This window comes from Cyprinus carpio, chromosome A12 (genome assembly GCF_018340385.1).
Source record: "Cyprinus carpio isolate SPL01 chromosome A12, ASM1834038v1, whole genome shotgun sequence".
In the NCBI taxonomy this organism is placed as follows: domain Eukaryota; kingdom Metazoa; phylum Chordata; class Actinopteri; order Cypriniformes; family Cyprinidae; genus Cyprinus; species Cyprinus carpio.
Genome location: NC_056583.1, coordinates 3299861 through 3323262, shown reverse-complemented (window position 1 = coordinate 3323262; position 23402 = coordinate 3299861). Strand labels below are relative to the sequence as shown.

General features: G+C 34.0%; 1 protein-coding gene across 1 annotated transcript; it reads left to right on the top strand.

Moving 5' to 3' along the window:
* Nucleotides 1–1086: 1086 nt before the first annotated feature.
* On the top strand, nt 1087–19950 carry brsk1a (BR serine/threonine kinase 1a). Its single transcript, XM_042767160.1, is given in 20 exon segments — nt 1087–1194; nt 1286–1380; nt 2197–2282; nt 2403–2543; nt 3736–3852; nt 5802–5835; nt 5928–5996; nt 6171–6317; nt 7357–7388; nt 7627–7791; nt 8630–8727; nt 10282–10429; nt 10527–10587; nt 12057–12403; nt 12405–12622; nt 13585–13633; nt 14132–14255; nt 15421–15640; nt 16528–16617; nt 16693–19950. Coding segments are annotated over 20 exon segments (2508 nt in total). The 5' UTR covers nt 1087–1109; the 3' UTR covers nt 16875–19950.
* The last annotated feature ends 3452 nt before the right edge of the window (nt 19951–23402 follow it).

The following is a 23402-nucleotide window of genomic DNA, read 5'->3' as shown; positions in this document are numbered from 1 at the left end:
ATCTAAACAATTTGGATACATATGGTGTTTTATTTTTTATTATTTATGTATTTGTTTGTTTATTTAATTATTTCCGAGTTCTACGTATTTGGTATATATATATAATGTATCATTCCACCATCTGATAGCATGACTGTATCTTACTCTTCTGTGAGGCACAGATCTGCGGCGCGAGGTGCAGTGGGAGCGTGTGTTTGTGAGGGAGGGTTGATGATGATGAGGAGGAGGAGGAGGGTGTGGGACCCGGATGTTGATGCGAGGAACCAGAAAATAACGCAAATAAAACGTCAAGACTCTCAAAATATCAGCGATCAGTGCGCAACGTATCAGTCACCATCAAAAACATAAACCCCTTTCTCAAAAGTGTCCGGCGGATGCGAGCGTGCGCGGGACCGGCGAGAGAGGACACACGGCGGAGACGAGAGGGATGAGGATGCTGCGGTCCGTGCGGCAGGATGGAGCTCAACATCAGCAGCAGAGATGAAACAGATCTGCCAGATCCGCTGCAGTGATGCGAGAGGATGCAGAGCGACACATACGCCATCGGACTGGTCTTTGGGCTCGTCTTGCTGAATGTGAAACGGGAATAGATTTACCTGTTTGCTTGTTTATTATTAAACTGTAAGATTCTGGCTCCTTTACCTGGGATTTTAGGCCTAGCACAAGTGTACTGAAGGCGTGTGTTCACTTATATTTCACAAACACAGTTAGGAGGAGTTTCTAAACGGTGTTTTTGTCATGAGGTGATGGCCAGCTGGTAGATACATCTAGAAACAGGAGCTTAGTAACAGGACCTGGCTTTCTGTAATGACATGTACTGGGAACAAAAAGTCTGATCGATTGAGAAGGGTGACTTTAATCGGCAAAGCTATGAATTAGGCTGAAAGAGATCAGGACAATAAATGGGCCCATATGACAGATTTTAGGGAACCCCAAGCTCAGCATGGATATATTCCCGGGTTATTGCAGACCCTTGGGAGACTGTTTTAGAAAAACTCAACACGAGATTAGGGCAGATATTTGGGATATTTGGGAACCCCAAGTATATTGCAGACCCTTGGGAGACTGTTTTAGAAAAACTCAACTCTAACAGGAGCCAGGCCGCCACTATGTCTAAGGAACTGTCAGTGACCCAGGCAGCTCAGTACGTGGGGCCATATAGACTAGAGAAGACTCTCGGGAAAGGCCAGACAGGTAAGGACATGTTGTTTAAATATTAAATTGTCTGCAATTTCTACTCTTTTCAAAGCGTTCATCACTGATGAATTGTCTGGGATGTCAACAGGTCTGGTGAAGCTCGGGATTCACTGCATCACTGGTCAAAAAGTAGCCATCAAAATAGTCAACAGAGAAAAACTCTCAGAATCTGTGTTGATGAAGGTAAAGAAAGATTTTTTTTTTTTTTTTTTAATGGTATAGTTTTTGTAAAGTCTTGCAGTAACTAAAATGTATATTATATATAAAAAAGTTATATTATATATCACTAATAATAATTAAAATTTATATTAAATGTATAAATTAAATTATAATATTATACCTGTTAAAAGTATTATGTATCACTGTGGTACAGTGATGGTATCAGATACTATACGGTACCACATGATTACCATATTCCAGTGTTATTTTATCACTGAGATACTATTATAGGTTTTATTAATAATTTGAATAACTTTATATATATATATATATATATATATATATATATATATATATATATATATATATATATATATATACATACATATATATACATATATATATATGTAGACATATATTGTGTTTTCATTTTAATTTTAGTTTTAGTAATTTAGTAGGTTTTTTTGCCTTTTTTATTAGTTTTTTGTTTTGTCTATATATTTTTTATTTCAGTTTTAGTTATTTTACATCTAGTTAACTAAATGAAAATGATTTATGTTGAATTAAAATTTAGATAAAATTTTTTAAAAAATATTTTATTTCAGTTAACTTTCATTTTATTATTTTGTTTTAATTTTTAAGTGACAAAAATGTTTTTTTTTTTTTATGGTTTTAATTAACACTAATAACCCTGCCGTATTCATGTACTATGGTATTTACATGCCATTCCCAGACCAAAAAAAAAAAAAAACATTATTGTGGATCATGCAGAATTTGCTACTTATAAAGATAATAAATAGATAATAAATAAATGATCTTTTATTTTTCTCATTCAACCAGGTGGAGAGAGAAATCGCTATTTTAAAACTGATTGAACATCCACATGTGTTGAAACTCCATGATGTTTATGAGAATAACAAATACCTGTGAGTTACACTTTTACATGCTTTTTTTTAATATGCTTTTCAACACATTGTTCTTCCTGCTTGTCATTTGTTCCTTCTTAAAACCTTTGTTCCACTTGTACTATGGTTCCATTCATACAGATATTTGGTACTGGAGCATGTTTCAGGAGGAGAGCTTTTTGACTATTTGGTGAAGAAAGGCAGACTGACGCCTAAAGAGGCACGAAAGTTCTTCAGACAAATCATATCTGCTTTGGACTTCTGTCATAGTCACTCTATATGGTAAGACACAAACACACACACACACACACACACACACACACACACACACACACACACACACACACACACACACATTTCTTAATAAAATAATATAAATTAGAATGAGAAATAGCATAGAGCAAGTCCTTGGGGTAAAGTTTTGCAAGCTCACATATTTTGAGAAGCTTTTATGATTTTCAGTTTGGATGAAGGTGATTAAAATCAAAGTATGTGCAAAGTGGTCCCACAATGACCACATCATAAATGAGATTTATTTATGAAATATACCATACTCACACTCTAGCTCATACTGTAAATCATATTATTCTAATAACAAAAATAATACAGGATAGTACAGCATTTGCTGGTGGCTATTTTGAATAGATGTTGAATTATATGTGAATATGGTAACAAAATACTATTTGCATATGGTGTTTTGCCCCATGCTTGGAGTTATTTTCCCATAAACTGTTTTTATATTTACTTGATTTTTGAAAAACCTCATCTTCATTTATTTTTTTTCACAAATTTATGTTGTACCTTCAACATAACTAAACTAAAATAATAACTAATAACTAAGACTAATACCATAAAAACTTTGTTACTTGAAACAAAATAAACATTAATCTAAAATATAAAAAAATAAAACTTATTTTATTTCAGCTAGATGCCAAAACAACATTTCTCATTTTTAGTTTAACTTGAAATACTAAAATACTAAAACATAAATTAATAAACAATAACTAATAACAACTATAAACATATTGAAAAAAAAAAACTAATTAAAATTATTTAAAAAAACACACAGCTTATGTACAAAAATGAACTAAAATTAAAGTGAAAAATGTAAAAATAAAATGTAATTTAAAATAATAATAATAAACTATAATAGTATATCAATAACACTAAAATAACACTATCATATATTTCAAGACAGGAAAAAATTTCCCTTAATGGGATCTTTTAGTGAAAAAAACCTATAGACACGGTTATTGATAAAAAATGTTAACATGATTTGTCCCTCATATTTTCATATGTGGTGGTTCTAACTCTAATATCTAAATTGGGCAGATACAGGTGTGTGAAATTGTCAAAGACAAGGATGAGTGAAGTATTAATGTTTTGACACTGTACATCTTCCAAAGTGTGTTTTCTGTGGAGGGCTGTTGGTGAACACCGTGTTCAGAGCCAGTTGTCCTCTGTGCTCTTGTAGTCATAGAGACCTGAAGCCAGAAAACCTCCTGCTGGATGAGAGGAACAATATCAGGATTGCAGACTTTGGCATGGCCTCACTACAGGTGGGAGACAGTATGCTAGAGACAAGCTGTGGGTGAGTATTGTGTATGCGTGTGGTTTATGATGCTGTTTGCTTGCTTTATTGCGCTTTAAGCTCCATGCATTGCAATCTGAAATGGATAATTCTAATACTGCATGATGATTGATCAATACAGTTTTCCACCTGTGTTAAAATACACAATACACAGTATTTGAACACTAAAAGACACACTTAAAAATATATTAATGTCATTGAATTAGATGGTTAAATATCATATGTAGCTACCATATCACTAGATTTTTTTTTTTTTTTTTTAGATGGAAGTTGATTAATTTGTTCAATAATATAATTACATTTTGGCATGACAAGTTTTATTGTATCTACTATTTACTGTTAACATGTTTTAGCACTGCTAGATTGTTTAAGCATTTGGCTAATGTTAATTTAAAATGTTCCTAGCATGTTTTATCACATTGTTGACATGTTTTATCACTTCACTAGAATGTTACAAGCATGGTTTAAGCTTGTTTTGTCACGTTTTAACATTTAGGTTTTGTTAACATTTAGCATGAAGCTATCATGTTTTACTTTGTTGCTAGCATGGTTTTATATGTTGCTAAGCATGTTTTTAGCATGATTTTATATATTGCTACCATGTTTCATCACGTTGCTGGCCCTGGGACATTTTAGCTTGCTGCTAGCAGGTTTTAGCAATTTCAACATGATTTAATAATGAGCTAGCAGTTTTTCAAATGTTGCTAGCACATTATAACATGTTGTAGCATGTTTATTACCTTAGTTTTATCATTTTGTTAGGTCGGTGTTATCATGGTAGTATGTTGCTAGCATGTTTCTACCATGTTTCATCTGATTTTTAGCACATTTTATATTGTTGCTAGCAGGTTTTTGCATGTCCTGACATGTTTTAGTACTGCTAGCATGTTTTCACATTCTATTAGGCATCGCTAACGTTTTTAACAGAAGCTAGCCAGTTAACATGTTGCTAGAATGTTTTTAGCATGTTTTCATATATTGCTACCATGTTTCATCACATTTCTTGCACATTTTAGCTTGTTGCTAGTATTTTTGGCATTTAACTAACAGGTTTTAACATTTCCTACCATGTTTTAGCACTCTGCTAGCATGTTTTCACATTTTATTGGGCATTGCTAACATTTTTAACATGCTATCCAGTTTTAACATGTTGCCTGCATGTTTTTTATTATATTTTTCTATATTGCTACCATGTTTCATCACATTGCTAGCACATTTTATCTTATTGCTAGCATGTTTTAGCATTTATCTAATGGGTCGTATTGTAACATGTTCTAAAATGTCACCTTGTCCGTTTTAACATTTTGTTAAGTGCAGTTAACATTTTTAGCATGAGGCTAGCATGTTTATATTGCTACCATGTTTCATCTAGTTTCTAGCACATTTTAACTTGTTGATTTTAGCATGTTTTAACACGTAGCAAGCATGTTTAACATGTGCATGTTTTATATGCTTCTAGGATGTTTTGACACTTAATCTAGCAAATTTTAGCGTGCCATAACATGTTTTAGCACTGCTAGCATGTTTTAGCATGGTATTAGGTGCTAGCATGATTAAGCATGTCCTAGCAATTTAAGCATTTTTTAGCACATGAGTTGGAACAGCCTGAAGGTCTGTGCCGAGTTTGAAAGCCCTAGGTTGCATTCATTTTTAGTAATTTAGTCTCCACAGAAGAAGAAGCTTGAATAGTACATCAGTATACTGGCTTGTCAAGCCAACATATTTATGCACAACTTACTACAACTTCCTATTCCTTGATGCTTAATTATATTTTCAGTTTCATTTAACCTCTTAAGCTCAGGGGCATATTTTTGTATTTTTGCCTAAATTTGACATACACAAATTTAAATAAATGCCAGAATTGTTTGTAAATGAAACTGCTATGTAATTTTAAACAAACCATACTCTCTCACACCCTTCCATACTCTGTTTTCCCAAACTATTTGCAGATCTCCTCATTATGCATGTCCAGAGGTTATCAGGGTAGGTCCAAAAAGTAACCTCTGTGTTTTAGAGCATCATTCTGTTTGAAGGTGAACCATTGACCATATCACTACCTTTGGCTTCTACTGTAGGGTGAGAAATATGATGGTCGACGGGCTGATGTATGGAGCTGTGGAGTCATTCTCTTCGCTCTGCTAGTGGTGAGAAAATCACTCTGTTTCTCTCAGCTGGTCAGAGAGCATTATACTTCCCCCCACTTATCACTTATTACTCATTTTTAGCTCACGGGTTGTTATGCAAATAACTGAAACACTCCTTGCTTGTCATTATCATCTTTTTCTTTGTATCTGGGACTTTCTGTCCACTGTCCTCAGGGCGCGCTGCCCTTCGACCACGATAACCTGCGGCAGCTGCTGGAGAAGGTGAAGAGTGGAGTGTTCCACATGCCACATTTCATCCCACCTGAGTGCCAGGCTCTGCTGCGGGGCATGATCGAGGTCAACCCTGAAAAAAGAGTCACGGTGAGAGAGTACTGTGATTAAACATTAAGCATACTGTGATGGTTCGATAGCTGTAAACATGTCCATGTTTAATTAACTTGGTAGAAGTTTTATGGATTTACTTTAGGACTCTGTTTATTACTTTTGAAACCATCTGCACCACTGTTTAAAACTTTATACGATTGTATGGTTTATGAAAGAAGTCTCATGCAAAAAATGGTTTTCTATTTGAATATAATTTAAAATGTAATTTATGCCTGTGATGCGCAGTTGAATTTTCAGCATCATTACTCCAGTCTTCAGTGTCACATGATCCTTCAGAAATCATTCTAATATGCTGATGTGCTACTTAAGAAACATTTCTTATTATCAGTATTGAAAAAAGTTGTGCTGCTTAATATTTGTTTGCGTAAACCATGATACAATTTATTCAGGATTCTTTGATGAATACTAAGTTAATTATTTTGAATCAGTGTTTTGGAGTGCGAATAAAACTGGCCAAGTCACGTAATTTCACCAAACAAGGCATTGTGTGTCGAACATTGGTTTTAGACATTTTTTGAATTCAAATGGTTTGCTTCTAGGTGGCATTGATCTGGAGAACTCACAGACCAGTTTCTAATATATAGTTTGACCTGATCTCGGGTCAGTTTCATTATGAATTTAAAGAATTTTAATAAAAAAAAAATATTGTATAATATTAAAAAGGCTTAGTGATAGTTAATTATTTTGTTGCAGTTAGTCAAGTTCTGCACTTAAAACAAAAAACAAGTGCAACAAATTAATAAGAAGAACACAAATTACACATCTAAAAATCTACAAATCATTAATACCATTCAATGTAATGATTTGTAGATTATGTTTAAAAGATTGGTTTGTAACAGGTCTCTGTATGCATGCTTGATCTGAAGTCTTGCTGCATTTACACTGCTTTGATCAGCATTTTGATCAGTCTGTTCAACTGATTCAGAATTGCGAAAAGCTTAATTTCTCCCATCACTAATCTCAAGCATTATAGCGCCAGACTCTACTAATCACACCGTCTGTTGTCCTTCTGCAGCTAGAGGCCATCCAGAAACATGCTTGGTATCAGTAAGTACTGGCTGTTTATATTGATTATTTGTGTTCTCGCTATCACTGTAGTCAATCTACAGAGTTTGAGTGAGAGCATTTTATGTGTGTGTTTATGGCTGCATTTCAAAAATAGATTATATTGTTCTGAAATTGTTCTGAAATGATTTCAGCTTGCGTCTTTCATAACAGGCAAAATCACAGATGATTTGTGCAAGCAGCTCAAGTTCATATGTGTGTTTGTTTGTGTGTGATAAAGAGCTGGACGCAATGAGCCATGTCTGGAGCTGCCGCCCCCAAGGCGCGTGAGCATGGGACGGATCATGTCTCTGACAGAGCTGGACCCAGATGTGCTGGACAGCATGTATTCTCTGGGCTGTTTCAGGGACCGGGTTAAACTGGCCCAAGACCTGCAGTGTGAAGAGTGAGTGTAACATCAGCACTTCTGCAGCATTTTTATTCAGAAAATGTAAAAATTTAGGGTAATCTTTAACTCTGTAAAGCCTGACAAATGAAATAATAGTCAGGAAAATCATTAAAAAAAAAACACACACAATTGAACAGTGTTTTGAACCTTCTAAAAATCTAAAAACTAAAAAAAAGTATATATGTTATTGATGGCTCATATAGTATGATATAGGAGAATATGGAGCTTATACTAACAAAGGAAAAAAACACCGACATTTTATTTAGAGGCCCAAACTGTTTCAAAGTTTGCAATTGTATGCAATCCAATAATATGTCTTAGTAGATGATATTTAAATGCTTAGTTTTATGCTGAATTTTATTGTGGGGGCATAGCATAGAATGCAAGGCAATACAATGATGATTGAGAGATGAACAAATAAACAAAAACCTGATAGATCATAACTGCTACTGATATTTTAACATAATTGTTCTAAAAATGTATGTTTGGATAATCAAATAATCCTAAATTGCTTCAGTCCAAGTGTTAATTTTGAAATATTACTAAAATATATAAAAAACATATTCTTAACTTTATAACAATTTAAAGATTTCACAGCAAAATACTCTGGTGCCATACTCTGGTGTTTTTACAGTTATACTAAAAGGCCTTTTACTTCCATAAAAGTATGATCTATCAATCAGACAGCAGAAGGCTTTTCTTTGTGTACAATTTTCAGCAAAGTTTTGCTCATTGATCATTTCTATGCCTTAGAAATTTGTATATTAAATATGATACAATAGGCTCCAGGGTTAACATTGTTATTCTCGCTTCTTTCTCTCGCTCGTTTCCTTAGAGATAACCAAGAGAAGATGATCTACTATCTCCTGTTAGACCGTAAAGAGCGCTATCCTAGCCATGAGGATGAGGATCTTCCTCCCAGAAATGACATTGGTGTGTGTCTTTTTCTCTGGAGTGTTCATTAACACAGTTAAATAAATCTACATCTTCTGTTTTTGACAGGTTAACGTGGTGGTCAGCATCTGTCAGCCACTCTCTTGGTCTACAGATTAGCAGTAGAAGAATTTTAAGTTACTCTTACTCATATTAAACTGTGTGGCCTGTATCTATTACATTTATACATTTGGCAGACGCTTTTATCCAAAGCAAATTACTGCATTTTCTGGAATAAAGTTACTTTGTGAAATGTGATGCAACTTATATAATACAATTACAGGGATAGTTCATCCAAAAATAAAAATAATGTCATCATTTAATCACTCCTATGTTGTTCCAAATGTGTATGCATTTCATTTGTTTCTGGAGAATGAAAGAAGATCAAACAAAGAGCAGTTGCTGTTCTTTGACTTTCATTATATGGACAAAATACAATGGAAGTCAATGGGAACTGAAACTGTTTAGTTATCAACATTCTTTAAAATATCTTATTTTGTGTTCTGCACAAAAAAATGTCAATACAGGTTTGGAACAATATGAGGGTTAGTAAATGATTTTTGGGTGGCTTATCCCTTTAACATAAAGAATGCAAAGTACACACAGTTCAAACACTGTGACCCTGGACAACAAAAACAAGTCATAAGGGTCAATTTTGCTGAATAAATAAGCTTTCCATTGATGTATGGTTTGTTAAGATAGGACAATATTTGCCTGAGATACAACTATTTGAAAATCTGAGAAACAAATCTGAGAAACAAATTCAAATCGCCTTTAAAGTTGTCCAAATTAAGTTATTAGCAATGCATATTACTAAAAAAAAAATAAGTTTTGATATATTTACTGTAGGAAATTTACAAAATATCTTCACGGAACATTATCTTTACTTAATATCCCATACAATGTATTTTTGGCTATTGCTAAAAATATACCCCAGCGACATAAGACTGGTTTTGTGCTCCAGGGTCACATATTATTTCTAGCGTTGCTAACTTGACATTGCAGCTTATTCATCATCAAACTAAAATATATTTATAATAAAATTTTTCATTCTTTTTTTCGTTCTGTATACAATTAAATTGGAAATATTTTTGTGGAGTGAGTTCCAGGTGTTTTTCTCTCAACAATGCAGTTTTGATCTGCTCTGACTTTTTTTCCGGAAAATACAGTGCATTTCATTAATTTGGTGCTTTTTTGACATCTACAATTCCATAAACAGCTTTTAACATTCATGGAATCTTTCCATTCCACTAAAGGTTCTTTATAGTGGAAAAAAAAGGTTTTCAAATTTTTAAAATATTCTTCACACTAAGAAAAAAATGGTTCTTTTCAAATCTGTTTACTGAAAGGTTCTTTGTGGATCTGATAATGGTACTTCTATGGCATTCACTGCCAACCCCCCCTTTTGGAACCTTTATTTTATTTAAAAGTGTATAGATTTTATCAGTTATATATTCCCTGGTAACTGAACTCACAACCTTCCTGTTGCTAGTGTTGCTGAACTCTACTGTTTGATCTACATGCACATACTCTGTGTTTTGTATTTCTACATAGACCCTCCAAGGAAGCGTGTAGACTCACCTATGTTGACCCGTCACGGCCGCTGCCGGCCAGAGAGAAAGAGTCTGGAGGTGCTGAGTGTGACGGAGCAGGGCTCTCCCACACCCCCGCGCAGAGCGCTGGACACCTCTCACAGCCAAAGGTACACATGCAGTCATAAACACATTTTCATGCATATATGGAACTTTGTTAATATTGATTTAGCACTGCTGACTCTTGAATGCCACACTCCTGCATAGATCTCGATCTGTAAGTGGAGCATCAACGGGCCTCTCGTCTAGTCCTCTAAGTAGTCCCAGGGTAAGTGCCTGTATGCTAACCTTTTTTTTCTTCTACTAAAGAGATGAGTCACTCAGCAGCAGTGTTATCAAAAATAAAGATTTTTTGATCGAGAAATGTTTGAATACTAATTTTTGCTAATTGATAGACCAATACCAGCTACAAGTTCTTACTCTCTCTTCTCTCCGACAGTGACTTGACACTCACTGCAGTGTGTATTTTAAATAAATAAGTATATAGTCTGTTGTGCTGCGTTTAAGAGTGAAACACAGTACTGTGTTTATTTACACACAAGCATCTCACGTTTTCAGTGTCTCAGAGCAGCAAGTAAATGCATCAAACTCCATCTCTGCATGTGCAATGTGTGCCACTTTGATTTCACATTTGCATAATTTACAACATTTCTGTGGACCGATAATTACATAATTTTGCAGGAATCGTAATGAGAAGTGTTTGTAAACCTGTTGTCACAGAAGTTTAAATGGCTTCCCTCAATTCCACCAAAACCAAGCTTAATAGTTTGCCTCATGCAAGTGAAGATATTAAAACATAAATATTGTAATTTCACTGCAGTGCACAGTTAAATAATTAATATAATTATTATGAAATATTCCATTTTTATTTACAATAAAGTTAATGTTAGTTAACTAATGAAACCTTATTGGTTTGTTATCAAATGTTAACAAAATTTGCATTTTTAGATGAATGAATTTTTGTTAGTTAGCATTTCTTATATCTTGGTTATTACTCAAACATGCTGGACTGTTTTAATATGAACATCCACATCATTCAGTCTTAGGCCCAAAGTATACTTCATTTTTGTATGCATACACTAACATATGCGAACAGTTGAATGCATAGCCTTTCAAAATATACTTCATTTGATAGCATGTGGGGACACAGGCGGTCGACACATGGGCTTTAGAAAGTTTCTTCATTATCCAGCGTCCATGCTATTTTTCTCCAGAAGTTATCACCGATAAAAATATCTTTGTACTCTTTTAAACTAATATAAACATAGTATCTAATAACTCTCACACAAGCGCTTGTCAATGCAAGCATCTGTTGTTGCAGTATTTTGTTGTTGTTGTTCTGTCTCTTTAGTTCCATTTTCTACTGTGAAATAACGTCCTGGGCCAGTGTTGCCACCTTGTGGAACAACTGATTAGTGCAAAACAAATTCAATGTGCATATGCGACCTGTGTATACAAAGTATGTGGGGTTACAAAAATCTGGTGGTGCGCAGTAAGTGCATACTATAGTGATGGAATTTGCATCACGTGCACTGTACATTGACCCGCACATACATGTAAAAACCAAAGTATATTTTGGGCTTTAGACACACACACACACACACACAAACAAACACACACGTTTCCATACACCATCTCTGTGCACTAAAGCCGTATCACCTGTCATTGCTCATTTTCACTCCTGTTTCTCTCTCCATCTGCCACGGCCTTCACTCCTCCTCCTCCTCATCCCATCAGAGCCCTGTCTTTACCTTCAGCAAGCCGGAGGTAGTTGCCGCCACCAAAGCAGGAAGCGGCAGCACCTCTGCTCGTCCCAACCGATCGCATGAACCCAAAACGCAGACGCTTCCATCTAAAAACACACCCGAACGCCCCCAACTCCAGTCCATGAAGTCCCTCCCCCTGCCCTCCTCGTCCCGCTCTCCCTCTCCTTCTCCCCTCTTGTCGCCCTTTCCCCGTTTCCTCTTCTTTCCTTCTCCATCTGCGGTGCTGAAGTCGGTGACTAAAAGCCTGTATCCCATGTCTCAGGTCACCCCTCAGGGCTCTCCCCTGCCCACCCCGCTGGGTACCCCTGTGCATCACCCCCCCCCCCCCACTCCCACCCTCCTCCTCCTCTTCTGCTTCTTCCTCCCGAGCCGAGGGAGGAAGTGTGGGCGTGGGCTCACTCTCCTTGACCCCACCCTCTAGTCCAGGGGGAGGCGCCAGCATGGCGGCCAGTAGCTCCGCCCACTGGAGGACACGCCTCAACTCGTTGAAGAACAACCTGTTGGGGTCGCCGAGGTTCCACCGCCGCAAGCTGCAGGGTGGGTGCCGATATCTTTCCTTTTCAGAATTTAATCAAATAAAGAAGTTTTCAAACTTTTTGACACTGTCGACCCCTAAAGACATTTTTAAGTGGAATATACTTACCTTCTATTAAGCTGACACTGTGTCATTGTTGTACTATTAGAGTACTAATTCTATTATTAGAGTACTTTCCGATGTATTCACTTGAAGAAAAACATAAAATTGTGGCTGTCAATAGAATAAATTTATTTATGACAAGATTACTCACTTTATTTATGACACTGGAAACCAGAATGAAACATAATAATCAATGTCATTTATTTATTTATTTATTTATTTATTACAAATGTATTTCATTTTCTCTAAACTTTTATGCTAGCCAGTGTTATTATCATTAACATAAATTAAAACTAAAAGAAAACCATAAAAAAAAAAAAAAAAAACATTTTGGTTGATTGAAATTAAATTATATATATATATATATATATATATATATATATATATATATATATATATATATATATATATATACATCAAACGTAAAACTAGAAATGTTACATTGGTAACTAGCTGAAATAAAATATAAAAATAATATATATTATTTTTATATTTTATTTCACCTAGTTACCAATGGAACATTTCTAGTTTTACATTTAAAGTACTAAAGTACCTAAAACTAATAAATTAAACATTATTAAAACATTAATAAATACTATATAGACATATATAATAAAAATATTACAAAAACACACAAAAAAATTACTCATACTTTAACTAAAATGTAAAAAATAACAAAAATAATATATATACATATATATAATAATATATGATACGAAAATAACACTGTTTGCAGCCCTTTGGGGCTCCCTGGATCTCAGTTTGAAAACCTCTGAAATATAAAATTGTCAAATAATTGAATTTAATCAATGTCAGGTTGTATTCGATCTATGTTTCATTCTTACTCTTACCTTCCCAACAGTGCCAACCTCAGAAGACATGTCCAGTTTAACACCAGAATCAAGCCCAGAGTAAGAAGCATTTGTCAACCCAAATAATCATCTGCAAAGCACTGCATTCTTCTTTTTAAAGGCTTACTGTATGTTGTATATTTTTTTATATTACATTAATTTATTCCCTGTGGTAAAAGTTTTTTTTTCTCCTCCAAAAACAGTAATAATATACCCTTTCATTTCTTACAGTTTTTGCTACTGTGCCTTTAGGTAACCCAATTTGCATGTAAAAAAAAAAAAGAAACAATTTGATTCACAAATAAATTTAGCTAAAACAGCCCTTCAGTGTCTAACATCCATCAGAGAATGTTTAAGTGATAGCTTGCAGATCCTAAAAATGAAATGTTCCAGATGACAATGCTCATAGACATCATGGCAACTTGCATATGCTGTTGAGGGAAATATGTTAACGATAATGATCTCCAGCTTTTAATTCTTCAGTGTGCTGCATCATTGTGATGAGTCTTACAGATTATCTGAGTGTCTGTCTGTCTGTCTGTGTTTGTGGTTCGACAGGCTGGCTAAAAAATCCTGGTTTGGGAATTTCATCAGTCTGGAGAAAGAAGAGCAGATTTTTTTGGTCATCAGAGACAAACCTCTTAGTTCCATTAAAGCCGATATCGTCCATGCCTTCCTCTCTGTGAGTCTAGCAGCTGATCTGTGCAGCTCTCTGTTGATTAAGCATTTTAATAAACTAAGTGGATCGCATTTACACTACCATTCAAAGTTTGGGATCAGTGAGATTTTTTAATGTTATGAAAGTCTCTTCTGCTCACCAAAGCTACATTTATTTGATTAAAAATACAGTAAAAACAGTCATATTGTGTAATATTATTACAATTCAAAATAACTGTAGTCTAGTTTAATATATTGTAAAACGTAATTTATTCCTGTGAACAAAGCTAGATTTTCAGCATCATTCAGTGTCACATGACCCTTCAGAAATCATTCTAATATGCAGATTTACTGCTCAGGAAACATTTCTTATTATAATCAATGTTGAAAACAGTTGTGCTGCTTCATATTTTCTTATTATGATAAATTTCTTATTATAATCAATGTATATATATTTTTTTTTTTTTTTTTTTTTTTTTTTCAAGATTTTTTGATGAATAGAACGTTCAGCATTTATTTGAAATAGAATTTTTTTTAACTGTCACTTTTAAACAATTTAATGCATCCTTGCAGAATAAATCAATTAATTAATAAAATAATAAAGCAAGAGAGACCTTTGGATCCCTGACTTTTGAATATATCAATATATTTTCTATATATTTTCAGTATATTTATAATTTTGAGCATATCAATATTTAAAATGTGAAGATACTGGGACTATATGTGAATATGTGAAGGACTAACCCAGCTGTTAAATTAAATTTTTAACCCAAAAGTTGAATTAGTCCATATTTGACCCATTTTTAGAGCGTACAATCCACAGCAAACCATTTTGGGAACATTATTCATGCAGATGTCTTTAATTGTTGAATCTCATCTCAGTACACTTTTAAGACGTTACATCAAGTTGAAAGCTGTTCAGCTTTTTAAATATCTATAAAATATTATATCATTTTACAAAAATAACTCTAATATTTTTACTGGTTTGTCACACTTTTGTGCAATGTAGATAAAGAAATAGCCTGAAAACAACTGTATTCTGCAACTCGAATAATCAAAAACAGCTTCCATAAATTGCAATCCCAAACTGACCCATAATAAATGAACATGACAGCACTGTTCAAAGGAGAACAGTAATAATGTGTACATCAGTTAAGGAAGAGTTGTTTCTCTCTTGCGTTTATCTTCAGATTCCCTCCCTCAGTCACAGCGTAATCTCTCAGACGAGTTTCCGAGCAGAGTATAAGTCTTCTGGAGGTGCGTCTGTCTTCCAGAAACCCGTCAGATTCCAGGTAGACATTTCCTTTTCTGAGGGGGAAAGAGAGCGAGAGCGAGAGCGAGAGCGAGAGAGAGACAGGGATGGACAGAAGGATTACGGAATCTACAGTGTAACTTTTAGCCTCATATCAGGTGAGAAGAATCACTATCTGCTGTATATGATTCTGGTTATTATTTGTTTCCCCACATTAGAATGTTTATAGCACATTCAGTAGCACAATAATTATTCAATATTACAAAAATATTTAAAAATATTCACAAGAGTTAGACCATATAATGGTATTCAGTTAGCCTTGTAATATTTTCCATTACAATTAAATGAAATAGAACATTTAAATTAGACTAAACACTTGCTACTTTTAAACTTGGTCTATTTTAATGAATTTTTTATAGTAAACAGTACTTTAAATGTTTTCTAAAAACATTTTAAAATGTTCATGAAACTTTTTGATGATTTTAATAAAAAGTATGATTATAGAAATTATTATAGAAACGTTATAACCAGTGTAAGATACAATGGTGATATTTTTTTATTGGAGAAATTCATCAAAAACTATGGAAACTTATGAGAAACTAAATTAGGAGACAGAAACACATGGAAATTTAAACCAAAACAGAACCTAACCTCACACATACATTGTCTATTTTAATGCATAACTGTATTGTTTTTTTTTACAGTGAGCAAACTTTAAGATATTTTCTAAAAAGTATTTTTAAAAAATCTTGAAACTTTGATTTTAATAGAGTATGATTATATAAATAGTATAGCAAGTGAAGATGAAATGTTGTTACATTAGACTTTATAATGGAAATAATTTCCATTAAAAAGAATTCAGTGAGTAGTATTTAATTTTTTTTCAAAAAAAAAAAAAATATTACAATATTATACAATATTGTTCTAAAAAGCCATTAACTTGGAAATTATTTCCATTCAGAACATGAATTCAGAACATTCACATTAGACTAACCACACACCACTGAATTTCTATGAGTATATGTGTGTGAATTTGATTTTTTAGGTCCAAGTCGCAGATTTAGACGAGTTGTTGAAACGATTCAATCCCAGTTGCTCGGTGCTCATGACCAGCCCATGGTGCAAACTCTTTCAGGTAAGACCGGACTCATATCTTGAATTGTTCCAGTATGTTTCCACTCTTCCACAGCCTTTTTTTGCTCTACGCTAGATGAGAAGAACAGTCGCCCTCCTAGAACACCAACTAGACAGAACTCCCGGCGTTCAGAGGGCGGAGCCGACCGCTGCGAGTGGGTGGAGCGTGGAGAGGGCGGGGTTTTACTCCAGCGCAGGGGGTCGGGAAGAGAAAGAACCCGCCTACTTTCCTCCAGTGGAACACAATCACAGCCCTGAGCTGGATATATTGTGAATAATCAGCAATCCATCAAGATATGAGCCATGGTATGAGACTAAACTACTCAAACGTTCCTTCTCCCCTTGTCACCTCAGAACAGCATGATGGTAAAATGTGTTTTTAAAGGAGCTAATGAAAGTCTAATGAAACCAAATACTGATACACATTGTGAAAGAACATGGGATGCAACGAAGCAAGGACCGTCTCCATTGTACGATAATACAACGAGGAACACCTCCAAACTTTCTTCTGAATCTTATTTAATTATTCATCCCGGACAATGCTTTGATTTATGCTGTATTTTCTCTCATGCGATTTGGATGTAACGTGCAAAATCTGAGCTGATAATGACATTCATGAAACGAAAGGTTTCAGTTGGGGGTAGCGCACCATCTGTTCCTTAAAGGCCTGGTCTCCGTTTCAGCCATCGAGTAATTATAGCAACAGAGTCTGAATTTTTATCCTCCAAAAATCATGTTTAAAAAGAAAATATGTAGAGATCCAGATCCAGAAGCTATTAGCACCAAGAGTCTGCTCAGATGTATGCAATAAAAATCAATAAGCTACAAAAGATTCAGTTTAACGAAGCTGCACACGCTGAATCTTTTAAAACATGATTACCTCCTTGAGCGGACAGACTCATGATGATTTTATGACCGTAAATAAATTGCTCACCAGCCCTGCTTCATTAGCTATAGACAACTTCATTTTCACTCTCCACAGAAATGCTGCATGCTAAATAACGTCGAGCTTCAACCCCAATGACTGATCGTGATTGTAAAACATTGCTGCGTGCGTTTACACATCTAAATCTGGCCTCGATTCGCCCTTTTGGCAATTCAAATGGACAAGAGCGTCTGACTAATGGAGGATTCCCATGACTGTTCTCTCCATCAAGAGTTCAAATATAAAGTTTCCCTTTTAGATGCCAAAGGGAGCGAGAATCTTTCCAAAACGTGAAAGGATGTTTATCCCGATTCTCTGTTGCTGCAAGACGTTTGGTTGAAGCCAACCAAGTGAATGTCGTTGACTATTTTATTTGTTAATTTTAGTTTATTGAAAATAATTTATTTGAATATTACTCCTGGTGATTAAAAAAATGGCCATTAGGTGTACAAAGAATGGAATGTCTGAGGTTTAAAACAATACATATTTTGAGGGAATTGCAACCTAATCTATGGCAAAGGTCGCTTTTCTTTTAAACAAGTAAACGTGCTTTTTACTCGTGTCTTTGAATTTAAATCGACGAATATATATATATAAAAAATACTCTTTAAAAATGAGTAAATTCTGTGTCCCTAGCATCACTGAACGGAAATGCAAAAATAATTACAAGGTTTCCTGAACCCTCCCCCTCATCTGCCAGTCAAACAGATAGCCACGCCCCAAACTCACACCATTGGTTGAGCCAAAGTTGCTTTTTAATTCAAATTTTCCCTTCATACACTCTTGGTTCTTATTTTTTAGCATTTATGTTTCCATGAAGAACTTTTAACATCCATGGAATCATTCCACAAACGGTTCTTTAGATTATTAAAATGTTTTTCACACAAAGGAAAAAAAAGGTTCTTTAAAGAACAGTTTTCTTTGGGGAACCAAAAAAAAAAAAAAAAAAAAAAAAAAAATTAAATCAACTATGGCATCACAGTAAAAAAATCCCCTTTATTTTTTAAGAATAAAGCTGGGATAAAAGAAAGTATTTCAAATCCCTCCAAAAACCACACTCTTCACCTTTAAGAAGAAAACAGTATCGCAGAAAAGAACTCTCCCTTGCTTGTACGTCTGCACACAGTATTACCGTAATGACAGCGAAAGAAAGACTTCCTCTGGACATTATCTGATGAGGAAAATATGCTGTACCTTGCGACCCAAAGAGGAAACTAGAAACTGAATGGTATTTGAAACAACATAAGCCATTGTCTAGGCCACGGACCTTGCTCGCACCATCACAAAATATGTACATTCACAACAATTTGTCTTCAGTTATGATTATAATACAGTATAAAATATGAAACTGGTCTCTTTGTACAGCACTGCTTCGTCATTGGGCTTCCGTGCAGCGGTTATGCAACCGATCCAGCATAATATATCTGAAAGAGAGACACTCTCTCTGTATAAATGGCTTTTCTGCACAACAGTTGTCACGAATCTTGTAAATGTGATCCAATTTTGTGTGTCTCTGTGAATTTTAAGTTGTCTGTGTGTCAGCTCACTCTCTTTTCCATTTATTTATTGTATGGAAATCAGTTGAGACTAAAAGGCTCATTATATCATGTGACAGATGTACCATCATATCTTATCATATCTATAATATACATACAGTCTAAGCAAGGTATGCAGTTTGGGGGAAGCACATCATGATCATTAAAAACTGACCAGTCCAAATCTAAGGAAAGCACTCTCCATTTATGCTGCAAAAACGAATAGCATTATGTGTATTATATTTTTGCATCAGGTAATGGTTCAAATATGGATGTGAACAACTATTTGGACATGTCATAACTTGTATTGTCTTAGCTGGCTATCAGTTGGTTAACATCAGTATATGTATTTTTAGAAATAACAACAGAACAAAATTACTTAGGAACAGCATTGCCAATGCAATATTGATTTTATTTTATTTTTTCTGTTAAGTCTGGCCAGGTTTCATTTATTCTTCAATTTATGTATGTATGCGCTCAATGTGTTCCCAACCCCTCAACAGAATTTTAACTATATTAGTGTGAATATACTGTATGTTGACATCTCATTTGCCGAGAGTGAATGGATCATGATCGTGCATCTGGAAGTTTGTGCACAGTGTGTGTTCACAATGCACAGAGAGTCACACGGTTAAATGGGTGAGTGCTCTGCATGTCAGAACACATTGTTCTTTGTATATCTGCTTTGAAAGTCAACGTGTGTGTATGGACGTGAAGTTGGAATGCATCATGCTATTGTGCACATATGTGTGTGTGTGTGTGTGTGTGTGTGTGTGTGTGTGTGTGTGTGTGGAAGTGAGGGAATCAAAATGGATTCAGGATGGTCTATGTATTAAGTTTGATAGGCGTCAATAAAAATAACCAACAAGGTTTACAAAGTCAAAACTTTGTGTTGTTACTCATCTGCATGGATCAGTTTCCTCCCATGATAATGCATGATCGTATATATATATATATATATATATATATATATATATATATATATATATATATTATATATATATATATCATGCAAGGAGCTTCAACAGATTTGATATTTAAACTCCAAAATAAAAGTTTTTTTTACATAATATATGTGAGTATACTGTGTATATTTATTATGTATATATAAATACACACACATGCATGTATGATATTTAAGAAGAATATGTTATGTTTATATATTAAATATATTTATATATAATATAAAATATAAGAATATAAATATATAAATGTATATACATGTAAATATTTTCTAAATATATAATTTATGTGTGTGTATTTATATATGCATAATAAATATACCCTGTACACATACATATATTATGTAAACAAACTTTTATTTTGGATGTGATTAATCGTGATTAATCATTTGACAGCCCTAATATATATAATATATATATATATATATATATATATATATATATATACACACACAAAATTATATGTAATAATATGATAATACATATAATATGTAGTAACTGTTAATCTATCTATCTGTTCATCATATATATATTCAAACCCAGAAGTTAGGTTAAAAAATATCTCATTGCCAAATAATTATATAAGATTTCGCGATTGATTGACAGTTATATTATGAATGAAAACTGTTGATTAGGAGTGAGTATATAAAACAACATACACAACTGAAATTAATTTAATGATTTTGCAACTATGTTCTTTATTGTCGGTTGGGGATCAAAAAACTGATAAATATAACTGTATATCTCTTCAATTCATTTTCAAATGTTGTACATTTCCAATTTGCTAAATATTATGTATTCAGAAGTGTGTAGCCAAGTAACTGACATACTCATTGCACTTTTTGCATACTTAATTTTTACATTATTTTGCATATTGAATTATGATTAGTCTGCCTTGAATATATTTATTCATAGCTACCTAAACGCTGCAAAATATCGCTGTTGTTTTTGTGTGCTGAAGTGGCTCTGATTTGGCATTTCATTCACACAGAACTTTCCTTGCAATCGCTGCTAGGCCTATTTCCTTCAGGAAATGCAAATCAATTTTTTTTAATCAGTGCCCTAATGGAAATTTTACCCGTGAGCCATACTCTGGTATGTGTTTCATATGCATCTTAATGAGATAAGCTTAAACCCAGGAGAGGATTAGGGGCTTTCTTTTGCACGTTTTTCCACCTTTTGATTTGTCTCTCATCGAGCGGACAGCTGTTGCTGTATTCTTCTGTCCCCGCTGGGTGTCAGTGAAGCGGCCTGTGCTCAATTATAGAGAGTTATAGGTTGCCTCCCAGCGGTCACGGTGAGAATGGCATCCTCGAATATTTACATTGAACACGGTAATATTTATTTTACTACAACCAAAAAGTTGTCAGCTAAGCTTGTGGTTACCAGTGTGTACTTTCCAAACAATCAGACGTTTATGTATCACTTTTGGACTTAACACAATTAACACAATCATACCAATCAAAATCCTTAACTATGTATTCTATGTTAATATATATATAAACATAAAATACATAGTTAAGGATTGTATATTTATATATATATATATATATATATATATATATATATATATTCCAAAAAAATCCATCTGTTAATATATACTTTTTTTAACACAAATCCAGCAAAACAGGAAGTATTTAATGATAGCATAAAGGCCTGTTCCCTCAACATCAAGGCTGTGAAAACCTAATGAGCTGCCTACCTAGACAGGAGTGTTGGTTATCTTAGGCATGTGCAGTATTTTTGGCGCATGATGCCCAAAAATGATTGCCCTATTATGCCCAAAAGTCTCTGTATCCGGCACACAAGTTTTTGAGCCTTAATCTACACTGAAACATCTGCAGTTTATTCCATTCCAGAATGTAAATTTATAATAATGTGCTAATAATAAGATATGTGTAAATGAACATACGAAATGCAGATAGAAAGGACATTTTGTTCACAGCTGTGCTCATTGCACACCTTCATGCATGAGTGAATAGTTTTGGGTATTTGTAAATTATTAATCAGGTCACCAGTATTAGACTGGTAAACAGCTCATTTATTTAGTTTTACTGTTCAAATACTGTTTTAACATAAAAAGGTTGCACAGGCAACACAAATTGCTGATGGTTTTTTACGCATTGCATTGTGTTTTGATTTAGGGTTCAAATGCATGGAAATTTAACAGATTGTGTACTGGCAGATAATTACCCTTGCCTTTCTGTTTTCTATTGACTTCTTAACAAAAATTAGAAAGATTAATTTATAATGCTTGTTGTTTGAAATCAACACACAGAACCAGTAAAACAGAAAAAATGGTGCAGGATTGAAAATCTTAAATTGCTAGCAAATTTTGCAAAAAAAAAAAAAAAAAAAAAAAACCTGAATTAAACATTTTGAGTGAAAAGACTGAAATAGTATTCTCTTGTAAAACTTACTCTAGTAATCTTTTTTTTTTAATTAACAGTTTTAATATATATATATATATATATATATATATATATTATATATATAGATATATATATATATATATATATACATTTTTTTTTTTTTTTTTTTTTTACTCTGAAACTGCTAGTCTTTCTAATTCTATATTCGATGTTTAATTGAACATGTTGCTGTAATTGTGAAATTTAATATATATAAATTTTGTGTTCGAAAAGAAACGAAAAAAAAACTAATCTTTACATTGTATATTCTGTGGCAACATATAAATAAACTAATTTTCAGATACAATTAATTTCATATATTTTTAAAATGTATTTTAAGGAATTAATTTTTCATTAAATCTTATTTATTTATTTATGTTTACAATGAATTAGCAACATTAAACAGTGTTGTGAACAATCACTTTATTAAATATGACTGAATAATCATAACTACATTAGGTTACACCAATAAATGGTTTTTTTTGTTGTAAGAGGTGGTAGTATTATTTATTTATTTTTTTTTTCTGTGTTTTTCACAGGGTAGTGAACAGCTTCATACTGTTGGTATAACTGTATTATTACAAGGCCTGCAATAACACTGCCATTTGGGGAAGTCGTGGCCTAATGGTTAGAGAGTCGGACTCCCAATCGAAGGGTTGTGAGTTCGAGTCTCGGGCCGGCAGGAATTGTGGGTGGGGGGAGTGCATGTACAGTTCTCTCTCCACCTTCAATACCATGACTTAGGTGCCCTTGAGCAAGGCATCGAACCCCCAACTGCTCCCCGGGCGCCGCAGCATAAAATGGCTGCCCACTGCTCCGGGTGTGTGTTCACAGTGTGTGTGTGTGTTCACTGCTCTGTGTGTGTGCACTTCGGATGGGTTAAATGCAGAGCACTAATTCTGAGTATGGGTCACCATACTTGGCTGAATGTCACGTCACTCACTCTTCTCTGT